At 39.1% G+C, this 25,472-nt stretch overlaps 1 protein-coding gene across 5 annotated transcripts in view; it reads right to left on the bottom strand.

The window, feature by feature from the left end:
- Positions 1 to 25,472, bottom strand: part of LOC126191375 (retinoic acid receptor RXR) — a 136,870-nt gene that overhangs the window by 26,003 nt on the left and 85,395 nt on the right. For all 5 annotated transcript variants that reach the window (XM_049932225.1, XM_049932223.1, XM_049932226.1 and 2 more), the window contains 3 exons: positions 6,358 to 6,487; positions 2,840 to 2,998; positions 2,539 to 2,704 (listed from right to left, as the gene is read on the bottom strand). In XM_049932225.1, coding sequence (XP_049788182.1) covers positions 2,539 to 2,704; positions 2,840 to 2,998; positions 6,358 to 6,487 — 455 coding nt within the window. The remainder of the gene's footprint in view (positions 1 to 2,538; positions 2,705 to 2,839; positions 2,999 to 6,357; positions 6,488 to 25,472) is intronic.

The raw sequence follows: 25,472 nt of genomic DNA, 5'->3' as shown, positions 1-25,472 counted from the left end.
ACCTGTGCTCTTTTCCAATCATTTGGAACCTTCCGTTCCTCTAGAGACTTGCGGTACACGGCTGTTAGAAGGGGGGCAAGTTCTTTCGCGTACTCTGTGTAGAATCGAATTGGTATCCCGTCAGGTCCAGTGGACTTTCCTCTGTTGAGTGATTCCAGTTGCTTTTCTATTCCTTGGACACTTATTTCGATGTCAGCCATTTCTTCGTTTGTGCAGGATTTAGAGAAGGAACTGCAGTGCGGTCGTCCTCTGTGAAACAGCTTTGGAAAAAGGTGTTTAGTATTTCAGCTTTACGCGTGTCTTCCTCTGTTTCAGTGTGATCATCATCCCAGAGTGTCTGGATATGCTGTTTCGATCCACTTACTGATTTAACTTAAGAGCAGAACTTCCTAGGATTTTCTGTCAAGTCGGTACATAGAATTTTACTTTTGAATTCACTGAACGCTTCACGCATAGCCCTCCTTACGCTAACTTTGACATCGTTTAGCTTCAGTTTGTCTGATAGGTCTTCGCTGCGTTTAAACTTGGAGTGAAGCTCTCTTTGTTTTCGCAGTAGTTTCCTAACTTTGTTGTTGTACCACGGTGGGTTTTTCCCGTACCTCACAGTTTTACTTGGCACGTACCTGTCTAAAACGCATTTTACGATTGCCTTGAACTTTTTCCATAAACACTCAACATTGTCAGTGTCGGAACAGAAATTTTCGTTTTGATCTGTTAGGTAGTCTGAAATCTGCCTTCTATTACTCTTGCTAAACAGATAAACCTTCCTCCCTTTTTTTTATATTCCTATTAACTTCCACATTCAGGGATGCTGCCACGGCCTTATGATCACTGATTCCCTGTTCTGCACATACAGAGTCGAAAAGTTCGGGTCTGTTTGTTATCAGTAGGTCCAAGATGTTATCTCCACGAGTCGGTTCTCTGTTTAATTGCTCGAGGTAATTTTCGGATAGTGCACTCAGTATAATGTCACTCGATGCTCTGTCCCTACCACCCGTCCTAAACATCTGAGTGTCCCAGTCTATATCTGGTAAATTGAAATCTCCACCTAAGACTATAACATGCTGAGAAAATTTATGTGAAATGTATTCCAAATTTTCTGGCAGTTGATCTGCCACTACTGAGTCAGGAGTTTGGTAAAAGGAGCCAATTATTAACCTAGCTCTTCCAATGGTTTCAGAAATTCTGAAAGGGTGTTATCTATGCCTTCTGCAGTATTTGATCGCAACTCTTCTAAAGTTCTGTTAAACTTTTAACTGTTATAATGGATCACCTACGTCATCCATATCAACTCACAATTCTCCACCTATCACATCAGGTAGTATCTCCCCCTCGTCAAGGCTTTCAATGCACTCTTGTACTTTTCCAGCTGTCCACACTTTCTCTTCTGCATTTAACAGTGGAATTCCAATGGCACTCTTTAATGTTGACTGCTTTAGTTTTAATTTCACTGAAGGTTGTTTTGACATTTTCATACACTAAATCTGTTCTGAAGACCATTTCTCTTTCTATTTCTTCACATTTTCCTGCAGATATTTCACCTTGGCTTCCCAGAACTCCCTATGTATTTCATTCAGCAGCAACTTATATTTTTGTATTCCTGTCTTTTTCATAAACATTTCTGTACCTTTTTTTTTTTTTGTCAACCAACTGAAGTATTCCTTCTGTTGCCCAAACTTTCTTTGTAACTGCTTTTCTTGGCCCTACATTTGCATGTCAATCATTTGTGATAACCCCTTTTAGAGATGTCCAGTCCTTTTCAACTGAACTACCTACTGTAGTGTTCATTATAACAGTATCTACAGCCTTAGAGAATATAAACTGAAAATAATCATTCCTTAGTATTTCAGTATCCCACTTCTTTCCATGTTGATTATGACTGGTAATTTCCTCAAACTTCAAGCTACTCTTCATCATTACTAAATTGTGGTCTGATTCAGTATCCGCTCCTAGGTACACCGTACAACCCAATATCTAATTTCAGAATCTCTGTCTGGCCATGATGTAATCTAGTGCATATCTTTCAATGCTCCCATGCCATCACCAAATATACCTTCTCCTCTTGCAATTTCTGAACAGTGAATTCACTATTATCAGTTGAAGTTTACGGCAAAACTCCACTAGCCTTTCTCATCTCTCATTTCAACTACCAACCCCATACTCTCCCGAGTTCTGTCTTATATTCCTTCTCCTACAACCACATTCGAGTCACCCATGATCCACATATGATCAGTAACTAATAATGTAAACGTGACACTTTTAATTTCTTTGGTGTTGGAGTCATATATTTTAATATTGTTCATTCCCCACACTCACTTTGCATATTGAATAAGAAGAGCACATGTTATGAGCTATTTGAAATGCACGAACTTTCCCTAACATCAAATCAATTTTTTAGTCACTGTCTTACTTACCAATATAAAAACGTTAACTGATAGGTTGCAAAGCCACGATGCGATTTTATGCTCTTCAAAGAATTTACAGAAATATAAAGGAAATGGGATTTCTGATTTGGTTATCATCTTGAAAGTAACTTACCTGAACTGCCTCTCTCTTCATTCCCATAGCGAGGCATTTTTGATATCTACAATACTGGCACCTGTTACGTTGGCGTTTGTCTATTATGCAGTTTTTGTCTTCCCGACATGCATATGACAAGTCTTTTCTCACTGTGCGTTTAAAAAATCCTTTACAACCTTCACAGCTGTTAAATTTAAAGATAATATCAGTACACCAAAAAGATGGACAATGAATATGTGAAAGCAGTGGCACTATAACACTCTTCATTTGTTACTATCACTGTTCTCTCAAGATATATTTTGAATAAGAAAGACTGTACCTGTAAACACCATAATGCTTTCCACTCGCTCTATCTCCACAAATAGAACAAAGGTGTTTGGAGCCACTGAGTGGATGATTTGGTGGATACTGTGAAGATGAACCTTTTGCCTGGTTGCTTGAGTTGTTCAACAGGCTACTGTGTCCAATTGTAAATGAACTGAAAGTAACAATGAAAAGGTTAACCATGCATCAGGAAAGAGCAAGAATGCTGTACAATGGAAAACAAAAATTCACCATAAACAGGACACGGATGAAGAGAAAAAATAAGGTGAAATTAATAATAATAATAATAATAATAATAATATTATTATTCACATATGGGCTCAATAGGGCCATGCGAGTATAATCAATCAATGTCGCGTTTCATGGTTGGTCGTCCTTTGTGTCCAAATCTGTTTCATACTTCCAGAATGAAATCTCTTTCTTTCATCAGACCACAGTGTTACAGTCCGTCGTCTTATTTCCCTCTGACGAACCAATAAAATATTGTTTTTCTGAATGTTTTTTATCTGTAATGTCTACCTGAGTTATACCGGCTACTTTAAGATTCTCCTTAATCGCAGCGATCCATTTAATTGGCTAAGTTTTAGCCTTACTTCTGTTTCAACAGAATTCTATTTGTTTTGTCAATCTCGTGGCTGCAACTCTTTTTAATGTGCCCATCAAATTTAAGTCTTCTTTTTCTCATGTCATGTATATCTGTGTATTCTTCTATTTCCTTACTATTTCTCAGCCTATAATTTTCTCCATGAGTAATTTTGGCAGCCTAATATTTCCCAAATAATCTTCCTTTCTTTCTTTCAAGGTTCTTCAACATCCCTCTTTCTATTTAAAATTAAAGTTCCTGCTCCATAAAGACATTCAGGTTTTATTAAAGTGTTCTAATGCCTAAGTTTACTGAATTTAGAAAGTGATTTTTTATTATAATTATTTTGTGTTAAATCTGAATGCAGTTGCCAGTTTTTTATAGTGAACTTTGTTTGCAGCTTTTTCCAGACCATTTTCTTGTATGATTTCCCCATGTATTTAAACTGAGAAACCCTTTTTATTTTTCCATATTTCATGTTCAAAAATTTTGGTGCTTGTTTGTTGCATGTCATATATTTCATTTTTTCGGATGATATTTGTAGTCCCACTTTTTCCGCAACTTCAGGTGAGGCAATCTACTCTAATATCACTTCTACCCAACTTGATTTAATGATCTATATTTTGACCCGACTTTTGCTCTTGCCATTCTGCAATTACCTTTACCAAAACACAGTTAAACAGTAATGGGGAGAATCCATCTCCTTACCTAACACCAGTCTTTATATCAAATGGTTCACAAGTTCCTCCCATGAATTTAACTTTAGAGCTAGTGTCAGTTAACGTTTCCTTAATCTGCGTTAGAGTTTTATTATCTAGCCCTTGTGTTTCTTTAAAATTTGGAAAAGACATTCATGATCAACTGATTCATAGACCTTTCTAAAATTCACAAATGTACATACAATTTTGTTACTAAAATCCTTTGTTGCCTATGGATGAATTTTAAACTAAGAATTTGTTCCAGATAGCATCTGTCTGGTCTAAAGCCTGCTTGGTATTCACTAATTTTAGGTTCTAACTGTTCTTGGCTTCGATCAAGTAAACAATGCGAGAGAATTTTCAGCAGAGTGATCTCAAGAGTGTTAGGGCCAGGTGATTTAAGTAGTTCTGCAATTGTACCATCTTCTCAGGATGCTTTGTTGTTTTTAAGTCTCTTAATTTGTTTAGTTATTTTGATTTTGTCAGATTCTTTAGAGTTAGGATTGTGTTATTAGTTTCTGTGGTTGGAATTAATCTGCTGGTTCTGGACAGTTCAATAGTTTTTCAAAGTAATTAGAAAGTGCCTTACAATTTTCCTGGTTGTTAAGAGCCAAACTGCCATTTTCATTTTTGAAGCAAAGACTTTTAAGGTTGGTAACCATTAAGTTTTGTTTTGAATGTTTTATAAAAGTTTCTTGTACTGTTCTTCTGGAAATCTCTTTAGATTTCTGTAAGTTGGGCATTTTCATAGTTTATTTTATCTACTGGATTAATTTAGATATTTATTTTCTTACAGTTAACTTTTGTTTGCATTAAACAATGGTCAGAATCAATATTAGCCCCTTTCGTAACTTGGACATTTAAAATTTTTTTGTAGTTAGGGCATGAAATTGCTACACATGATCAACTTGAAATTCCCCAATAAATGTAATGGGAGCCTGCCATGATTTTTGTTTAGATGGGTTCCTTTTAAAAGGTGTGGATATGATTTTAAGGTTAAAATTTTTGCACATTTCAACAAATCTTTCCCACTTATGTGCAGGAAATCTACCCACACTTTCCTTATATTTTTTCTCTTTACCTAACTGGCATTAAAAAATTCATTTTAACATGGTTTGGGGGAATTTTCAAGATGATGCTTTGTAATGTTTCATAAGCTTTCCTAAATTCTCCAGTTTTTTTACATTTATCATCACTGACTAGCATAAGGGCTTTAATTAGAAGTGTATGCTTTATTTGCACATTTACGAGAAATTCTCATTAACCTATTATTTATGGGTTTTAGCTTCATTACTGAATTTAAAACATTTTTGGAGACTGTAAAAGCAGCCCCAGATATGGTGTATTATTAAGTATTCTTTTATTGGCTTTACTTTTAAAAATACGCTAATTGCCGAAATCCATGGAGTTATTGTCCATCATTTCTGTTTCTTGAAGTGACAAAATTTGAATCTTCTGTTTTTTTAATGTATCTCCCAATTTTTGAAGTTTACTTGGTTGCAAATGAAATATTGATAAAAACACAAAAAAGATCCACATGGTAGGGAGGAGCCAGGCATTCAGTTTACCAAAAAAGTGCACTTTTTTTCTTTATGTCAGCACAGATATATTTAAAAATGGGCATCTGGAATGTGACGCGTGAGAGAGAGAGAGAGAGAGAGAGAGAGAGAGAGAGAGAGAGAGAGAGCGACACTCTGCCAAATTTGTTTAGTTTGCATACTGACTGTGAAAGAACACTGAAACAACAGTCGTGGACAGTTCTCTACATTGTGCAGTGATCTTCCAAATTCACAAACATCTCACAAAATCAGCACAGAGCTTCAAACTAACACTTTCTTTCTCCTTCCACAACTATGACTGCTGCTTAATTCTCAGATAACAAATATAATTAAAATACAACTAGCTACATAATAAATGATTGTGTAGTGAATGAATTATGTTCTGCTCACTATATGTACAAAGGCAAAGGCTTACAATTTCCCCATAATTGTTTTGCTGGGCTATCTTCTTTGTGTTAATGATACACCCTACAAAAAGTACATTCACACACAAATTCCAGTTAATTTCCCCATACTTTTTAATAAAAATGAAAGATTTTCAAACATTACAGTTTGCAGGAATAAGAATAATAGTAGCATCAGCAACAGCAGTAATAACAGCAGTACTGGTGAGTAGCAGTAGCAGCAGCAAAACATAAAACACAAATACAATGACAAAGGTGTTCATACATACCCTGGGCTGTTAGGTCCTCCAGTGGGACTGAAACTGCCAGAGCTAATTAGGCTAGCTGTATCTGGTTTCATATCCAATGGTGACTGTGGACCCATTGAGCTTATCGAAAGATTGTTCTCTAAGCTTATTCCTGGAACAAACATTGAACCTAATTACTTCAACAGAACTCATTCCATCATGAATGTTCGAAAAACAAGAAGTTATGACAAAATTATTTTTCTTTCATGGTGATCAGTAGAGAAAGAGATTAACAGAAGCCAAGGAGGCATCAAGTAATCAGTCTCGTCTTGCCTCCATTCCAAATACACGTGGAATACAAGTCAATTAAATACATGAATTTATTGTTTTTGTCTTTATAGAACAGTTCTTGACATGTAGCACCTATCGTTTATCTACCACCATCACAACACATTACTGAAAGAAACTGCTCAATAAATAAGTGAAAGTGCCTCATTGCTAGTTTTAATTGAAGACTATTGACGTTCCTTCCATTGCTTTTCTGAACAATCTTCTTTATAAATCTATTTTTTATGCATCACACAAAAAATACATTTACAAAAAATGTCACAGTAATCCCCTGAAGGCATTAATAAAAAAATGGGGGTGGGGGTCAGTGGTTATTATAAAAAATTTCTGAAAGTTACTGACATATAATAGTAGTAGTTATAATAATAATAATACGAAGCCCGAGTCTTGGTTGAAACATCTTCTGAAGACCATTTTCTAAATTTTGTAGTAAGGTTTGGCACACACACAGGCCCATTTCATATCAAATAATAAGTTCTTTGCTTCTCAGTGACTAGCTGCTTGGGGTAGACTTAAAGCCACCATATAGATACAGCTTTTCTGATTACACAGTATGCAAAGATTTACCATGCAGACTGATGCACGACTCTACCAAAAAGTTTTAAGCAGAAAATATCACTGAATAACTGATCGGCAATACACGTAAGAATAAAAAGAGGTAAATATATCATAGACGAACGTCTGTCAGCTTCAACAAAATGAACAAATTAAAAGAGTCAAATTGCATTCAGGCATGTGACTCAAACACCAAATCATTACTTTTTAAGGAAGATCTCTACTAACTGGGTACTCATTGAAGTACAATTCACCCATGACTTTCAGACTCCATCCAAAAGTGCTTCTGTTATTACAGTACTAAGCACCCATAGTTAGAAATTATAAAAGGACCAAACTACCTGACTAAAACTTATGGTGGCCTTGCAGAGCACCACTACAAGCAATAAGACGTGGTTGAGTCCTGGTGCGACAATTTTTTATCCTGTGCTGACATACTCATTAGTGTCACATTCTCCAAATGATAAAAATTGTTTACTCATTAAATGTGAAGACACAAAAACTGTATTCCCAGTGTGAGTGTTTACAGGAAAATAAAATAAAACTGATATTGAAGACTTCTTTTATTATTATTATTATTATTATTATTACTTTTCACATTTGATTCTAGGTGGTGACCAAAGTGAAATTTAACTACTTTTTCTAGTAAATGTTGTTAATTGAAAATGACAACTAGTTGGTCATGATAACGTCAATCATAAAGGTGCAAAAAAATCAGGAGCACAGGTCGTTTCCATGAAGTTTATAGCTCACATTTTTTTTTCCAATACCAAACTCATCTTCAAGATAAATAAATAATAATTTGAACATACCACATGCATACACAACAGAGCGGACAAGCAAAGAATGACAATATCTGTAAATATCCAACTCTCATTACAGCAGCACAATAGGAACCAACAAGCATAATACACATATATGCATTGAATTTTAAAACACTGACTTCAGCCATGACGCATCAAAATAGGCAGCAGCAGTTTTAGCACAGTTATTGACATGAAAATATATTAAATAATTAAGTTAATATATGAACTTCAAAAACCAGTCAGTACAAATCACGAGATAAATCAAACACAAAAATCTACTGTGAACAATAGCTAGTTACATTTCATACAAAATCTAATTCAACAAAATACTTGAAGAGGTACACAGTGAAACAATAGGCACTATGTATAGCTCAGTAATAGGCTTCACAGTATTATGAAAAGGACAGATTGCTACTCACTATATATTTTGACATGTTCCACATCATGAGGATCTCCTCAGCACGGATCTATGGAACGATAAACTAATCTAATCTACTCCAAAGGAGATGCTGAGTCGTCATTTCTGTACGGGGAGCAACATTGTCCTTATTCCACCTAGCATTTTTCAGTAATAAGCTTCATATTGTGTGTGTGTGTGTGTGTGTGTGTGTGTGTGTGTGTGTGTGTGTGTGTGTGTGCGCGCGTGCGCTCACACACGCATGCATGAATAATGGGCAGCGAGAGTGGGGAGGAGGACTTTTATAATCCATTTTGTCTGTAGAAAACTAACAACTCCAGGATACAATTTATACATAAAAGAAAGTAAACAAACTCTGTATTTTACTGGAAATGAAAGAAATGATTTCATTCTTTTTTCCACCAATAGGTAACATTGTAAAAACGGTTTTTACATTGGGTCTGACACTCAATTTTAACCTGTAACACACTATACACCAAGATTATTTGCTTGACACTGAGGCATGTTAGCTGTTAGAACAGACTGAGGCTCGCTACTAAAATTGTATGATATATGGTGATTATTTTGTGTTCGTTTATACGGCTGTTGCGGAATGGATCTGTTCTATCTTATATAAAATGAGCTTCTTCCTCAGTCTAGTCAACACTTATCCATCAAAAACGGTGGGGGGACTACTATTTGCCATTTAGCTACATATTTCTCGACAGCTGGTTTTCCGTATGTAAAGAAGTAGATGTGTAAGCCGTCAGCCGAATAATAGGAGAAAAGAATGAGGGAACGAACAATCGGGCCTCTTTACCGCGTACTATACTTGCAGCGTAAACTGCCCGTTTCAGTAGCAGACTGTTCCTGTGCTGCAGTATGAGACAACTGACTTTGACGCTAGTTTCGTTGGTATACTTCTTCACAACAAAAAAAACTAAAATCCACGTCATAAACTAGTCATCGATCTCTATTCAGTCTGTAGCGGGCAGCAACACAAACAACATAGCTTGACTGCGTTTAACTGACTTCTATTTCCTATATTAATTTTGTACACGGATGTCTCCTGTAGCCTTCTAAAACATTTCACGCTTTGACCAGCGAATGCAATGCCAGGATATTTTGGACATTCGCTTTAATTGCATGTATTTAACAATATATTCACTGTCTATTGCATTTTACGTCTCAGTGTACTACCCCGAAAAATTACTGCTCGGAGTTCAGCTGCCGCCTACACACTGTGCGAGACTACTTCAGGAGACTCCATTCCTCAACAGTTGGCAAAACTGGCGGCTGACGAGTGTAGCCGGCAGCCAAGTGCGGGGTCAAGCAAAGCTTCCCGAGTCACGGTACGTCCCTGGCTCTTGGCTGCACCTTCCGGCACCTAGGCACAGTGGCCTTGGCTCAAGAATACGGACCAAGCGCGCTCACGCTACAGACAGCTGCCAAGGTCACGCTGTGCAGGCAAACCTTCCACAATGGAGCACTGCGTAAGTGCCCCTCGTCAACCGCCTGTAAGAAGCGGGCACAACAGTCAGAAAACCGCAACGACGTTGTTATTATTATACAAACACTATATTCAACGGCATGGGAGATCGCTGGAGAGATATGTGCAGGGAATTCATAACTAGAAATAACGACAGATGATGTATGTACTGATAAACTTGCTGCAATTCGTAGTATTTGGTAGGATACGACAGGAGTACTTCCTAAACTCTGGAGGCTTTGAGGAAATGATGATGTCGACGAGCAGTTAGTAGCATTTAGTGGTGGTGGTTGTTGTCCAGTAAAACAGTATGTCCCAAGTAAACCACCAAAATAGGGAGTGTGACAGCAAATCGTCATCCGTACCTAAACCTCAAACTTACACACGAAAGAAGAGCAGAGTGGCACCAGAAAAAAAAATCAGAGAATGAGTGTAGTTGCTGCTCTCAGTTGAGAGGTTAGATTATCAAACGTGAGCACTCATTTACGTCATACAATATGGGACAGCTGCTCCTTAAAATGAAATGAACAATGTGGGGAACTATACGCAAAAATAAGCCACAGCTTCCAGAAAATAGGACTAACAACGAGGTTCACAGCTCTTCATTTTACTTCACAAATGATACTACTGTAGTCAATTATCTTCCTTAGAGAATGAAGATGTACTACTGAGCACACTCCACCATGATGAAATCAGTAATAGAGCTGATAAGAAACCAAAAATGATTTCCGATTACAATTCAACGAAAAGAGCAGTAGGCACACTTGACTAGCTAACCGGTACAGTCGACCAAACAAAACTGTCGGCGTGGAAAATGGGTGAGACCCACATCGGGAATTCTCGGTGCATACAACAACGCCACAAATTGTGGCAACACTCTCGCCCCATTAATGTCCAAGTTACGTTACACCAGTAACGTATACCAGACAGATGCGCTTATACGCGACATTGGAAAATAAAAATTATACACGGAAGTACAGGATGATGTCAGCGATCGCGAAATACGTAATGATTTGGCCGGCAGTACTAGATGCGGTTCGAAGGAGGTGTTAGCGTCGCGGCGCAAGTGATTCACGATCAAAGTACCTGGTTGTCATTTTGTAAATCAGATTTCGGTTCCGCCATCTGGTCAATATTTTTTTGGCCAATATTTTTTATGTCCCCGTCGTGGTAGGTGCCAAAGGCCTTTCTGTGGTAGCATCTCTTGTCTTGAGTGCATAACTCGTGCATATTATTTGTAGCCTTTGCGAGAACTGATATAGAACGAGCTAACAAAAACTATCACATAACTCTCAAAATTTTAAACAAAATTCAAGCAAGTTATATAAGGGCATTCGTTTTTTACGAGTGAGAAAAATATTATTTGAGGAATATGTGATTTTTAGATCAGTCAGAATTCTATTAAAATTGTATCTTTTAAGAAGCTCGTATTTCAAATTGTGGAGAGATTAATCGAATAACTGTGCAGTTCTTTGGTACTATTGAAATTGGTAATGCTGTTCATATGTAAGCGCAAAATTCAATAGCAATCCTTTTGTTCTTTTATTCGGGAACAGTAAAACTCGGGATAGCTCTCAATTTCGAAAACGATAGGTCCAAATTAAATTGCCAAAGAGAAAGTTTTGTCTGTAGGCATAAAACTGTTCACAGAACTAGCAGATAGACTGGGAAAGTAGATTCGTAGAAAAAACCCATTAAGATGAAATTGAGTAAGAGAATAAATGTTTAATGACTAGCTCATAAATTTTGGTCCCTATATAAAATTAACAATACGTTGGAAAAAAAAGCAAATTCAACTATTCGGCGTAATGGGTCTGAATAACACAGTAAATTCTGTCATACTATTTATTAAAATCCGAAAAAAGGCAGGTACGAATGATGATGAAGACAACAACCTGCCCCAGTCATCTCGGGGCAGGTGAAAATCACAGATGCCGCTGGGAATCGAAACCCGGGACCCTGTGCGCAGGAAGCGAGAACGCTACCGTGAGACCACAAGCTGCGGACAATTATAATTTACTCTGCGAAAATAGTCAAGTTCTGATTTGATTTTTTTTTAATTTACGCAACTGATACTATTATTACTGAAAATGATTTTGAATACAGAAAGAAGTTGCCCCTTGTGGGGGGCGGGGAGTTTGGTGATGTGAGACAAATTCTGTCTACAGTAAGTGCTCAGCTCTGTTGGGAAACATCTGAACATAAATCTTCCTGGCAGATTAAAACTGTGTGCTGGACAGAGATTCGAGCTCGGGACCTCTGCTTCTCGTGGGAAAGTGATCTTGGGTAGATCAGTCGGTGGAGCACTTGCCCGCGACTGGCAATTGTTCCGAGTTCTATTGTGTCCGGCACACAGTTTTAATCTGCCAGGAAGTTTCATTATTAGCGAACACTCCGCTGCAGAGTGAAAATTTCATTCTCTTATTAGAACAGTTCTCACATCGCCTGGGCGTAAAGCTGTGACCATTTCGGAGCTGGGCGCTGTCGAGAATCCTTGATTTTAAAAGAGGTGAATCTCAAGTTTTTTTTGCGTGTATGTGCTGCTGCAACAATAATCATACCATTATATTCTTCACAAAGTACTCTTTCATTCGATGTAATGAATTGTTCTTCAAAACGAGCAGCGTAACTATGAAGTTATATTTCTAGTGCAAGATGCTTATTCCTAATATGCATTACCAAGGGTATTCTAATACGCGACGGTATCAACTTTTAGGACATGCTGTCACGTATTAGGACAACTTCAGGTGGCTACCTTAGTAGTTACATTCACACTATATTTTTACCAAGCTGTTTCACAAGTTTGTGAACTTTATGAAGCCATCTTGTGGTGATCTTGGTGGTCATAAGAGAAAATCATGTACACATTATCCGGTCATCACCCAATTCCTCGCATAAAATGCAGCCTTTTCATGTGGAATCCCGAGAAATAGAAATCTGGCGGGCAAACAACCCAGGACGAACAGTAACCTCAGTTTTGATTACGAGATTATTTGGAACGGCCTATTTGGGAGCAGTAACAACAGAAAATGCTATAAACGACGTCTGGAAAACGGGACACTTCCCATGCAGCAAGCATACACTTAAACGAGATGGTGATTTTGCTCAAAATGGCTCAAACGGCTCTGAGCATGATGGGACTTAACATCTGAGGTCATCAGTCATCAGTCCCCTAGAACTTAGAACAACTTAAACCTGACTAACTAACCTAAGGACATCACACACATCCATGCCCGAGGCAGGATTCGAACCTGCGACCGTAGAGGTCGCGCGGTTCCAGACTGAAGCACCTAGAACCGCTCGGCCACAACGGCCGGCGGTGATTTTGCAAGACACCAGAATTTTGAAATACAATATCCAAACAAAGGAGTAAATGTGAGTCCAAATGGTATCCGACCAGCTCCCAAAAGCAGCTGGTCATATCAAGAGCCACCAGCTCACGTAAAATCAGCACGTTGAGTATATAATGCCATACAGGAAACGTTTAAAACAATTCAAAAGGAAGAAAGCTTCAGCGGAATCAAAGGAGGGTGAAGTGAAAGTTTTATTCTTGAAAAAGAAAAAAAGAGAAAAACATAAGACACACACTCTTCCAGTCATTCGGGGCCTGATACAAATTTAATTGAGGAAAATGTTTCAGACGTGCAATCTGAAGAAGAAGAAACTGAACGCATATTCTGCTGTGGACATTTCTCTGAAGACTAATACAGAGAAAAGGGCACAGTTCATGGGCTGCTATCTTTGGGCTCCCAAAGAATGCTAACTCGAAGAGGAAATTTTGTATGCCCTGGCTGGACTTCTTTTGCGCAATAAACGCAGGAAATGTTTGAGAGGGAGTAAGAAAGAGATTATTATTATTATTATTATTATTATTATTATTATTATTATTATTATTCCAGTGCTTATCCGTTCTTATATTGATCGATAGTTTTCTTTCACTGTTCCATATTAGGACATTTTTATTTCGATTCAAATTACCTCGATTGTGGTTTTTTTTCTTTCAAATTTATACGTGCTAAGAGTTAAGTAGAACAAATCCAATAAATACAACTAAAGTACAATGATTTCAAGCTGATGTCAATTTAACAATCATACAGTTATTAAACGTCGCGATAAAAACTTGAGTAACGAGAAACCAAGAAAGTTTCACAACATATACCGGGCAGCATGAGGGTCATCTTGCCATTGGCATCAATTACTTGTCTCCACCAATAAGGCCTGCAGGCTGTCAGTCTCTGGTGATGGCCGGTATCGGCCAGTCTTAAGTTCACGTGACGCTTCATTTTGGCCCACAAAATTTTCAGTAGGATTATATATCGACCCTCGAACAGTCTAGTCGATCAGGCTGACGCCAGCGTGTTGCGAAAACAATTGCTGAACGATTCGACTCGTGTGAACCGATGAGTGGTCCTGCTGGGTCTGGATCACTTCCAAGGGACGGCGCATTCTCACACTCGGTACCAATAGTATGTTTCGTGAAGTACACATACGATCATAAATTCGACGAAGTATCCCTGCCCCACGTAATGACATTCGCCCCAGCACGAGACTGTTATGCAGCCTACCTGCGAATATTGCTTCACATACTGTGGGTCGTGTCGTGACCTGTAGACCATCAAAGACCTTCATTTACTGATCATTCATCAGAAAATATGACGCTGTGCCAATCATAGCCTACATTTAATTCTGCGAAGGCAAGCCTATAAAGTTTGTGATCGGAGAGGGCCTCTTTACCAGCAGCCCTATGAGACGTTTGTGAACGGTTTTGTTCATCAACGGAAATTTGTCTCATTCTTGAGACAAAAGTGGTCGTTCCGTATAGGGTATCTTGCTGAGATGTCAACACCTCTCTTAAACTCGACGCTCGGAAGCCACCGCTTTATCCACTTCTGGGCACAGCGAGGTCTAACGCCGCACTGGCTGCCGCTTCACGCCATACTGGACGAATGCCAGGGTGCTATCTCTCGTGGCCCGAGTATGCTGAGGCGCCCCGGCAATAAATGGCTGTTTAAGTCCCATGCCCGTCAGTGGCACAGTGTGTTACCATGCTCGACACACCTCGGTTATATTCGTATTACGCTTGCTATATATCAACAAACAATACAATGTAAAGAAGACGACGAGAGGACGCGAATCCTAATTACTTCAGTGGAATTCCAGAACGTCAAACCCTTCCATGCGGCTACCACGTAACTACTGAGATTTGCTCCAATTTGTTTATTTAAGGCAGAAGCATTTCGGCGTTTCAGATAAAAGTGCTACAATGTATTACATATAAAACAATGTGCGTATACGCAGTGACAGAAAATCAAAATGGTTTATATGTAAAATCGTTGGAATAACAAGGGAACAAATACACTCCTAAAGGAGACTCATAGTTTACTGCCACTGATGAATGGTTGGATAGGTGAAAAAATAGTTCGGTGTGCGCCAGGTTACCACTAGTGGAGAGGATTTATCTGCTGAGAAAGAAGCTGTGCCTTCGAAGTTACCTGACGAGGAGCGAATTTCTGGAGAACATCTGTAAAACTAAGATAAAACGGTTTTACAAGCTGCTCATTACGAAAACACTTGCTTCAAAAAATGGAAGCTGCGCACCCGAATACAAGGAAAGTACGGAACCTGTTACTATAATGGCTTGCAGAAATGCAAGTGGCAACCACAAGGTCCGGCTTACATAAACAGGGAAATCACGGAAATTTAGATCTTTCAAAAACCTGAAAAATGAGGATCAGTGATCCTGCCAGAGACAAACTCACTGATGAGGATATCGAAGCGTTAGTTTTACCACCAAATAAGACTGCTCTTTTGTCACCTGAAGGACCAAGGCATCCTTGAAATGCTAAAGTAGTGGTATTGCTGTCGTCTTCAGAGTTCGTTGATATCAGTGATTTAGAATAATGAAGACTGTAACAATTTCGAAGAGAATTGACTTGCTAAATGTCCACGTGGTTGGCTGCACCGTGGGAAGAGATTCCTAACGTTATCACTTGTAAGGTGTTGGAAAATTCTTTTAGCCCATAAAGGCGGACATTTTAACTTTGAATCCATGTGGGAAGCCGAAGTCAAAGATTGTTTTATTGCTCAAAGATGTACGGGGCTGTGAGGATTTCGATGCAGAGAACATGGATGGCAAATGATGAAGTTTATGAATCGACTGATAACGATATTGTGGAAATGGTGATGCACGAGAAATAACAGATGAGAAGCTCTTCACTGAGATGAGAGGAGAAACCTCAACCCTCATTCGGAAGGGTTCAAGTCAACTAAGGCAGCGTTGCAGTACATTAGTGAGCAAGATGAAGGAATGCCAGCTGGCTTGCGTGTGGAGATCCACTGCAGCATGGTAGAGGAAGGGAAAAGTCATTTATTAAAAACTTTTTAAAACTTCAAACCAAAGTTCCATAGTTTTCGTTAGGCCTGGATTTTCACATGTGTATCATCATCCACTCATATTTTATAATGCAGATCGTTTTGTGTTTATTGTAATCATTTTTGAAGGGTGCAGTGTATACATAACAAACACTTACAACTGGCATATATCAGGTAAGAAGTCAGTAACTTAACAAAATTAGGTTTTTTTTTTGTAAAAAAGAAAGAAAGAAAAGGAAGAAAAACTCTTTTGAATGGTGCGGCTGGGATCGGAAGAAAGAATTTATGAACTCCGGCCTATGCGGCTTGACCTTCCGCCACATTAGGTTGGAGAGTCGGTGTGTGTACTTTCATACCTTTCGCTTCATGGTACACACAAGCGGAGACTACGAGTTCTGATCGATGTACTCTACACTACCCTATTATAACCATTCCCTTGGCCAAAAAATTTATTTCACCAAAATCTCTTGTTATTGCCTCTTTCCACTATTTCATGTGCAATTCTAACTCTTAACATTTTCCACCCCAAAATTTTAATGTGACGTATTCGTCACACAGGGTAATAGGCAGCATAAAATGTTGGATAGCAGGACAGGTTGTTAAGATTAAAATTTAATTTAATTATAGGTTCTGGTTCCAATATATCTTTTATTCTCATTTTTACGGAATATTCTCTTTTGATGAATGAATGTATCAAAACCAGCTTGCTTTTACACGCACTCTTTAGTAATTAATACATATAGTATTAAGTAAATGATTGATTATTATCAAACAGCAAGTAGCCGCATATATCTCACTTCCGCACAGCCTGGTTGTTATATACTATAGAACAGCAGATGATCCACTTAACTGTTCATTCCTTTTACAATAAAATAGAAAAAAGCAACAGAAATTATTAGCCAATTCAATCTGTCAGTTTTTATGTGGGAATTCTTCTAAAACAATTTCTGTCTTTATTTAAGCACAAAAATACTTCACATTTTTCACACCTCCCATATGATACCATCTTGATAAGTGTCTTGCATCGTCCTCTTGTTTCCTTCCATATAGGCTAACGATCGTACTTGTCCTTTTGGCAATCTACAACTAATAGAACTGTTGTCGCAGCCTCCTCCTCCTTCTTCGACATGTCATCTTTACTTGGGCGTCCTCGTTTTCATTTCTCTTTCCCTGCCAATATCAGTCCACCCGCAATTTCTGTTTGGAATTTGCGCAATGAAATGTGTCACTCCTGCAGAAATTTGCAGTCCTTACGCTATTTTAGCCAACTGTTGTCTACCGCAACTGTAATTGGTGCCAGAAGATGTACAAACACCACCGCCTTGATTTTATTTAGTATCTGTATAGTGATGATAGCATGTCCCACAGATCAATATCACTCATACAAGTGTTGTAAGCTGGGATAACAGCTGGTCTGATGATACCAGAGAAACAGGTTTGTTGTCGTAGCATCTCACTACAATGAATCGCCCTGTATGGTCTACTAGGCTTGCTATGACTCCTCGCCTTCGGCCTTCATGTCTTTTTAGCTAGGGATGTCACAATCTTTCAGCCTATTTGCTCTTACTGTTCGAATGAAATATATATCTCTGGTCAACAGGTACTGAACATGCATATCGCTCATAAAAAAATTGTCGGCATATACCTTGAAACTGTGGTTTTCTGGTTACGTAACTTAATTTTACGACACCTCATATGCGAGCCCTTTCCCTGCTTCTCTCTTCCCTTCTTACATTTTTTGTCTGCTGCCCCATGACGTATATCAAAGCCATATAAGCAGCCAGAAGATCCTGCCGTACCCTACATTTTTAATCTCCACCTTACAGGATTGTTTTGCATAAACTGTTTCAAGGAGCTTCTGCCTTTAAAAGCGATCATTACTTCATCAACATTACTGTGTTCTTCTGGAACTTCTTTCAAGCATTTTTTTCTGAACTGATTCCTCCAAGGTAGAATTTTCAAGAGCTTATCACTTGTTTTAGTTTCATCAGTTGCTAATAAATTGTTTTCAAAGTAGAGGACGCTCAACCGTTTCCCAAGTCTATTTTCTGACAAAACGTTACAAACCAACAGATGGGCCATGTGGGTCTCGCAGTAGCAGCGAGTTTGAGCAAGTCCCATTCTCAGGTACATGCCTAATATTTGTTACAGTTCCGATTTGCTTGTGTTCACTGTCTTCCGGTCTTTTGTGCCCTGTACTGGTTCGACAGGTCTACCAAGTTGTGAAGAGAATGTCACACATCACCAGCGATCTGAAATATTCCACAGGACTTATTAGTCCAGTAGGAGTTGGAACAGGAACAAATGGTTCAATGACTGGAATAAAATCTCTTTTCTTCCACTGTAGTCGATCAAACTTTTCTGCAACATTGTTGTCTCCTTATATGAACTATTCATCTTCTGCAGCTAAACAATCTTCAGCATCATTTTCAGCAGAAAAAGGAATATTTGGGGATACTTGTTCACGTCCTGGGGAGTCTCTTGTCATAACTGCAATCATTTCTGTCATAACTGCAATAGTTTCATCAGTCACCATCACCACCATCTGAATACAAATCTTCTATGTCACTGACGTCAAGCTTGTCCAGACTAGAAAGTATGTCTTCAATCGGTAGCTACAAAGGCGATAAAGAGTCATTTTTACTTTTAATTTTATCACGAGTTCCATTGTTTCTGAAATGAAATAATCTTGGATTCAAGCACAACTGTATTACTCATTGCCCAATGTAACATATTTGTAACATGCATTTTCAAACTGTATTACAGCACACTATACAATAGTTATTCCATTCACAAACAATACTTTCTATTTGTGGTATGGCAAAATAAAATGTAATAAAATATTCCAAAAAACTGCAGTAATATGAAGACACGAATACAACTACATTATCTGAAGTGACATGGCTGTTTACAGCAGCGGTCGGATGGCGAAACTGACTCGGTGCGCTTTGTCCGCATGAGCTTCACCAGAGATTGCTACGGAGGCGTTAACAGAAATGTCAAGCCAGGCACTTAAGCACGAAGGAAGCAAATTGTAGTTTCTGCAGCACTTCAAACCCTATGTGACATGTGTCACGCGGGACACTACAGGGTTAAAATAAGAGTGCGACGCGTCGGTGTAGCACCACAATTACGGTTGCCATATCTACCAGGATCGTCTTCGGGACACACTGAGATGAAGGTGTCGAAATAAAGTAAAAAAATTATTTAAATTACTTTTTTATGTAGAATACAATGATATGGAACTTGTTGCGGCAGAAATAGTTGGTACACCATATTTTTCGGAAGATTTCACCTTTTTCAGCAAGGTTTTTTTTTCCTTTTACGTATTTATAAAACTCCATGCGGAATTAGGGAGAAGCGAAACTTGTGGCACACCTTGACTGGAAGAAAGGATCGGTTGGTAGGACATGTTTTGAGGCATCAAGAGATCGCCAATTTAGTACAGGAGGGCAGCGTGCAGGGTAAAAATCGTAGAGGGAGACCTAGAGATGAAAGCACTAAGCAGATTCAGAAGGATGTAGGTTGCAGTAGGTACTGGGAGACGAAGAAGCTTGCACAGGATAGAGTAGCATGGAGAGCTGCATCAAACCAGTCTCTGGACTGAAGACAATAACAACAACAACAGAACTCCATGCAAGTCAGCTTGTACTTAAACTGGCACTGTCAGAATGAGACCACAGTCCCTGGCAGCAATCGATTTCTTTCGTCGGCCCACTGGGCCGACATCTGCGGTAATACTCTTTCCCCAATGGCGTTGTATGTGGGAATAGAAAACAAATACCCGCATAATTCTAGAAGTTGGCATTTGCGTTACGGATTTTTGGTTTCCTTAAGAAAGTAAATGCACCTTTCTTCCACATTTACACGTTGCGCTAACAGATGGCGATACTTCATTAATTGAGCCAAGCTCGTAAAAGGATTTTGCAAAATCGGGTCTTGTCGGGACACGAAGGTGTACAACGGTGATGGTCCCGATATATCGGGACGCATGGCAACCCGCTCCATGGTCAACCCCCCCCCCCCCCCCGCCAGTTGCGAAAGTGCCTGTTTCTCGCAGTCGTTGTTGCAGTCGGGTTAAAATGGTATGTGACGTCATAATTACAGCACAGATTGACGATGGCGCCCTCTTCTGTTTGTATGCGTACCGTGAAGCGGAAGATTTGAAAGTGATCCGATTTTCAAACTTTACATCGTACTAGTATATTTCCGGACATGGGTTCCTTACCAAAACTTTATCTACTAAGTTCCTTCTACAACTCGTATGGAAGACGCTACCCATTATTATGTTTACGGAGACGAAGTAAGTTTCTCTCTGTATTCGTTAATGCGTGCAGATCTGGTTAAGGTTTCACGAATCGTTGATCTTCTTCAGCTCTCGCAAAATTTCGATCACTCCACGTAGCACTGCATTTCTTATTTACAATGAAACTTAACATAATTCAAGTGACGTCTTGGCGTCATGATACAGAAGTGCAGGTATCTTTAGAACGTGTACAGTATTCCCGATAAACTGACGTATTATGCCCGCATTACCACCGTGACACCATGATGCGGGACGTCAAGCGATATAAAGCGTGTGAAACTTATATTCTGCCTTGTGAGAGGAAAAACACGGTTCTTCTCTGCAGATGTGTAGCTGAAAGTTCGTGTAACATCGTCACAGTACAGTGAAAACGGAGCGCAATTATTTTTCTATATTGACATAGGAGATAAATGACATAAGAACACACACTTAAAAGTACCCCGTGAAATCATTAACTGCAAAAACTATCTAACTGTACAATATGGTAAAACTTCCACGGTATGAAATTAAATTTCTTCGAATGACTCTACTGACGCACGGACATAAAGTCACTCAGTACCTTTTATAGCTAACCGAACTAAACAGAAAAGAAAACTATTTTCTTTGCGAAATATTGTAAAGACCTTTTGTCTTATGGCAAAATTCTACCTAGTGCGTAACGATCAGCACATTTCTTAAGCGTTATGTTAGTTGTGGCAACCTAGACCAAGATGTTAGAGTCGTTCATCTATGAAATATCAGCGAGTAATCAGAGTAATGAATATCAGTTTCGATGTCTTGTGACAATATGTTCTGGTGCTACCCAATCGGGCAAGTTTTCTGTACTTCTGACGATTGTCTGTAATGAAATCAGCAACTTTTTTTTATTCACACCTTTTCAACTATGTTTAGACCAGATGTGGCCTGAATTTGAAGAAATATGAGGCAACAGGTTTATACCGAATAAATTACTAGAAGATGGTACTGATCCCCATGGAAAATTGTTGAAGCAACGAAAAAAAGGCATACCAAATTTAAAAGAATTCAAAATTTCCGAGATTGCCTAAGATTTAAAGAAGCTCTAAATGTAGCAAGGACTTCTATGCGAGATACTTGTAATAGCTTCCACAACGAAAGACTGTTCGAAATCTGACAGAAAATCCAGTGAGATTCTGGCCGTACGTAAAATACACCAGTGACAAGACATAATCAATACCTTCATTGCGCGACACCAAATGTAATATTACCGATGCAAACGGCACTGAAAGGCAGTTATTAAACACAGTTTTCTGAAATTCCTTCGCCAAAGACGAAGTAAATATTCCAGAATCCGAATCAAGTGCAACTGCCAACATGAGTAACCTAAAAGTCGATATAACCAGTGTAGCGAAGCAGCTTGAAACACTTGATAAAGGGAAGTCTTTCGGTTCAGATAGCACACCAATTAGGTTCCTTTCAGAGCAGGCAGAAACAACAGTTCCACACTCAGCAATAATACACAAACGCTCACTCGACGCAAGATCCGTACCCGAATACTGGGAAGTTGCACAGAACACACCAACATTCAAGGCAGGAAATAGGAGTAATCCGCTGAATTACAGGTCCATGCAATGACGTCTATTTTTAGTAGAATTTTGAAACATACCATGTGTTCGAACATTATGGATTACCTCGAACGTTGACACACAACACAGGTTCAAAAAATATCGTTCTTGTGAAACACAACTAGCTCTTTACTCGTACGAAGTAATCAGTGCTACCGGCGGGGGATCTCCGACTGATTCCATATTGTTAGATTTCCAGAAGGCTTCTGACATCGTTCCACACAAGAGACCTCAAATTAAATTACGTGCCTATGGAGTACTGCTTCAATTATGCGACTGGATTAGTTATTCCTTTAAGAAATATCACCGTACGTAGTAATCGACTGCGTCTGAGTAGCCATCTTGGACTGCAGATGGTGCTGTCATTTACCGTCTAGTAAAGTCATCACACGATCAAAATCAATTGCAAAATGACGAACGCGATATATCTATGGTACAAAAAGTGGCAATTTTCTATGAATATGTAAAAGTGTGAGATCATCAAGATGAGTACGAAAAGAAATCCGTTTAAATTTAGGTTATACAAATTTTAAGGCTGGTCAATTCACGTAAATACCTAGAAAGTATAATTACGAAGAACTTAACTTGGAACTGTGACATAGATAACTTTGTGTGGATGGCAAACCAATGACTTTTTTGGGCACAACACTTAGAAGATGCAACAGGTGTACTAAAGAAACCGCCTACATTACCTCTGTCCGCTCTCTGCTAGATTAGGTATGAGATCCTTACCAGATAGGGTTGACGGACGACATAACTAGTCCGAAGAAGGCAACTCGCTGTGTGTTATTGTGAAATAAGATAGAGAATTGACGGATCTAATAAGCGAGTTGGGGTGTCAGTCATTAAAACAAAGGCGTTTTTCGTTGCGGCGACGTCTTTTCACGGAATTTCAATCACAGACTTTCTCCTCTGAATGTGAAAATATTTTTCTGTCGCCAACCTACACAGGGAGAAATGATCATCATAATAAAATAAGAGAAATATGAGCTCTTACAGAAATATTTGAGTGTTCATTTTTCACACGCGTTGTTACAGAATGGAGCGGTGGAGAAACAGTCTGAAGGTGGTCTGAAGAGCCTTTTGCCAAGCACTTAAGTGTTACTTGCAGAGTAGTGATGCAGATGTACGGTTGTCCCCTTTAGATGTTCGCTGGGCCTGGCTGACTGTGAAGGCTTGCAGGTTTAGAGATCCACATTCAACATGGCTTCGATCCCCGTGACTTCTTGACTTCCTGTGGTGTCTTAAGGTCAGTGGCTACGAGTGATGACTATAAAACGCCAGGAGGAGGATTAAAGTTTAACGATCGTCTGTATCGAAGCCACTAGTGAAAGAGCACTTGCTCTGCTTGGGCAAGGCAAGCAGAAAGAACCGCCCATACACAGATAAGAACACAAGTGTAAAGTACGACAATCATACCTCGTCGCTAAAAGAGGAAATATTATTTACGGAACTATCTAAAACTTGGTAAACTAACCAATATGTAGTAGGTCGTGGCTCTCACTCAGCGACTTCCAGAGCACTTACAGTTATAGAACACAATGATCTACAGCAGTAATTTTCTGCAGAAATAACGTGCGTTTTGAAAATTGACGTGTCTTATGTAAATGAGTTGGTCAGTTTCGAGCCATGGCATGCAATAAAAACTAAGTTATATAGGTGAAACAAGAAACTTATTATAACCTTGGTAATACGTGGTCATCCATTCAATATGCGAATATCTCAGTACTCCAGATTCCAGGGACGAGAAGGCGAGTAGGCCCGTTGGGGAGCCTGTGCCATTGTGTCTCATTAATCCCGAAGTTAGGAAAGCAGCTGCTCCAAGGTCTGAAAAATCGACAACGTATGGGAGATCGTGTGCTTGACGCCATGCCCCTCAATAACGCTTTCGCATGACGCCACGTGGTACACAGGCGTCTGGTCGACATTGCTTTGCCTTCAGGGCATGATTGCGGACTTTTGTTTTTAGGGGCAACTATATTTTTAAGTTTCGTGACGGAGGCAACTCTACCTTCTGAACTACAATGAAACTAGCTGCTAATCTTTGCACCAGTCTGATTTGTTAGAAGTATCCTTTTTGATCAGTATACGTCGCCCGGACATCGTTCCACACAAGAGACCTCAAATTAAATATCGTGCCTATGGAGTACTGCTTCAATTATGCGACTGTAAGACTATGTTTCAGGTTTTTAGGCCATTAGGAATTGTGTAAATTCACTGACGCCAGTTGTCAGCATTTTCAGTTGGTTGTTGAGCGACGGTTGCTACTGTGGCCTTGAATGGAAATTGCATTGCGAAGCAGTAGTATTGCCCATCACTGTTGTGCTTACATTAGGTCTACATGTTGCAATGGCATCACCCGCGGAACATTATGTCAGACCTCTGTTGCACCATTCAAGCCAAATACAAGCACTGCAGAGCAAAACATAACAATCCATAAACGCGCCAGTACAGCCTTATATCGCGTTAAGGCTTATTTCAGCGCTAAATATATCGTGAACCGTTACGAATTGATTCAAACAAGTTTTCAATGGTGGTTGGAATTTTATTCAAATTTTCTGAGATATACTGTTTCATTTCCTTGGAAGGGGAGGAACCGCTACTTTTTTTTCCTTCGTATACACGGGTATATACCTCGGTAAAATTTAAATTTTGCGGTTACGATTGTCAGATAAGAGGTTTTATTGTATCCTAAAACACGTCAAAACTCATAGTCCCCTGCTGGGATTAACATCTGCGATAGTGAATGGAAATGTCCACCGTCAATTTGGGCGTTTAAACAACTGAAGAATCTCCAGCGTAGTTGACTGTTGGAAGAAGACAGTTAGTACTGTACATCTTCCCCGGTGTTTTAAGTAAGTAAAGGTGGTCTGTGAGAGGAATCAGTAAAATTTTTGTCGCCAGACAACATTTTATGCTTCCATTAGTCGCTGGTCATCGAATCACTAAAGCTTTATGTCTGCTATCTTAGAGCCTTGCCGACAGCAGTTGGATCATGAATTATTATTTTTCGATTGTTCTCGTCGCACCCTTTGCGGTGATAACAGTGTTCTCTAGGTCACGACTTCTCTAGCATTCTCGGCGGCGATCCCTTTCGTACAGACGCATTTTTTCACGACCTCCGCTCACTGTTATAATTACTGTAATCAGTACTAAGAAGGGATATAACACTAGTTTCTACAAAATGACAACTAAGTGATCGGAAGTGGCAGAAGAATTGCTAAATCCAACACCGCCTTAACACCAAGCCAGAAAGGGTTAGTGATTTGTGTCAAAGAACAGTTCTGCAAATTCTCCCTAA

Source organism: Schistocerca cancellata, chromosome 6 (genome assembly GCF_023864275.1).
Source record: "Schistocerca cancellata isolate TAMUIC-IGC-003103 chromosome 6, iqSchCanc2.1, whole genome shotgun sequence".
Lineage (NCBI taxonomy): Eukaryota > Metazoa > Arthropoda > Insecta > Orthoptera > Acrididae > Schistocerca > Schistocerca cancellata.
The sequence above is the reverse complement of the archived record's forward strand: the minus strand, read 5'-3'. Positions and strand labels throughout refer to the sequence as shown.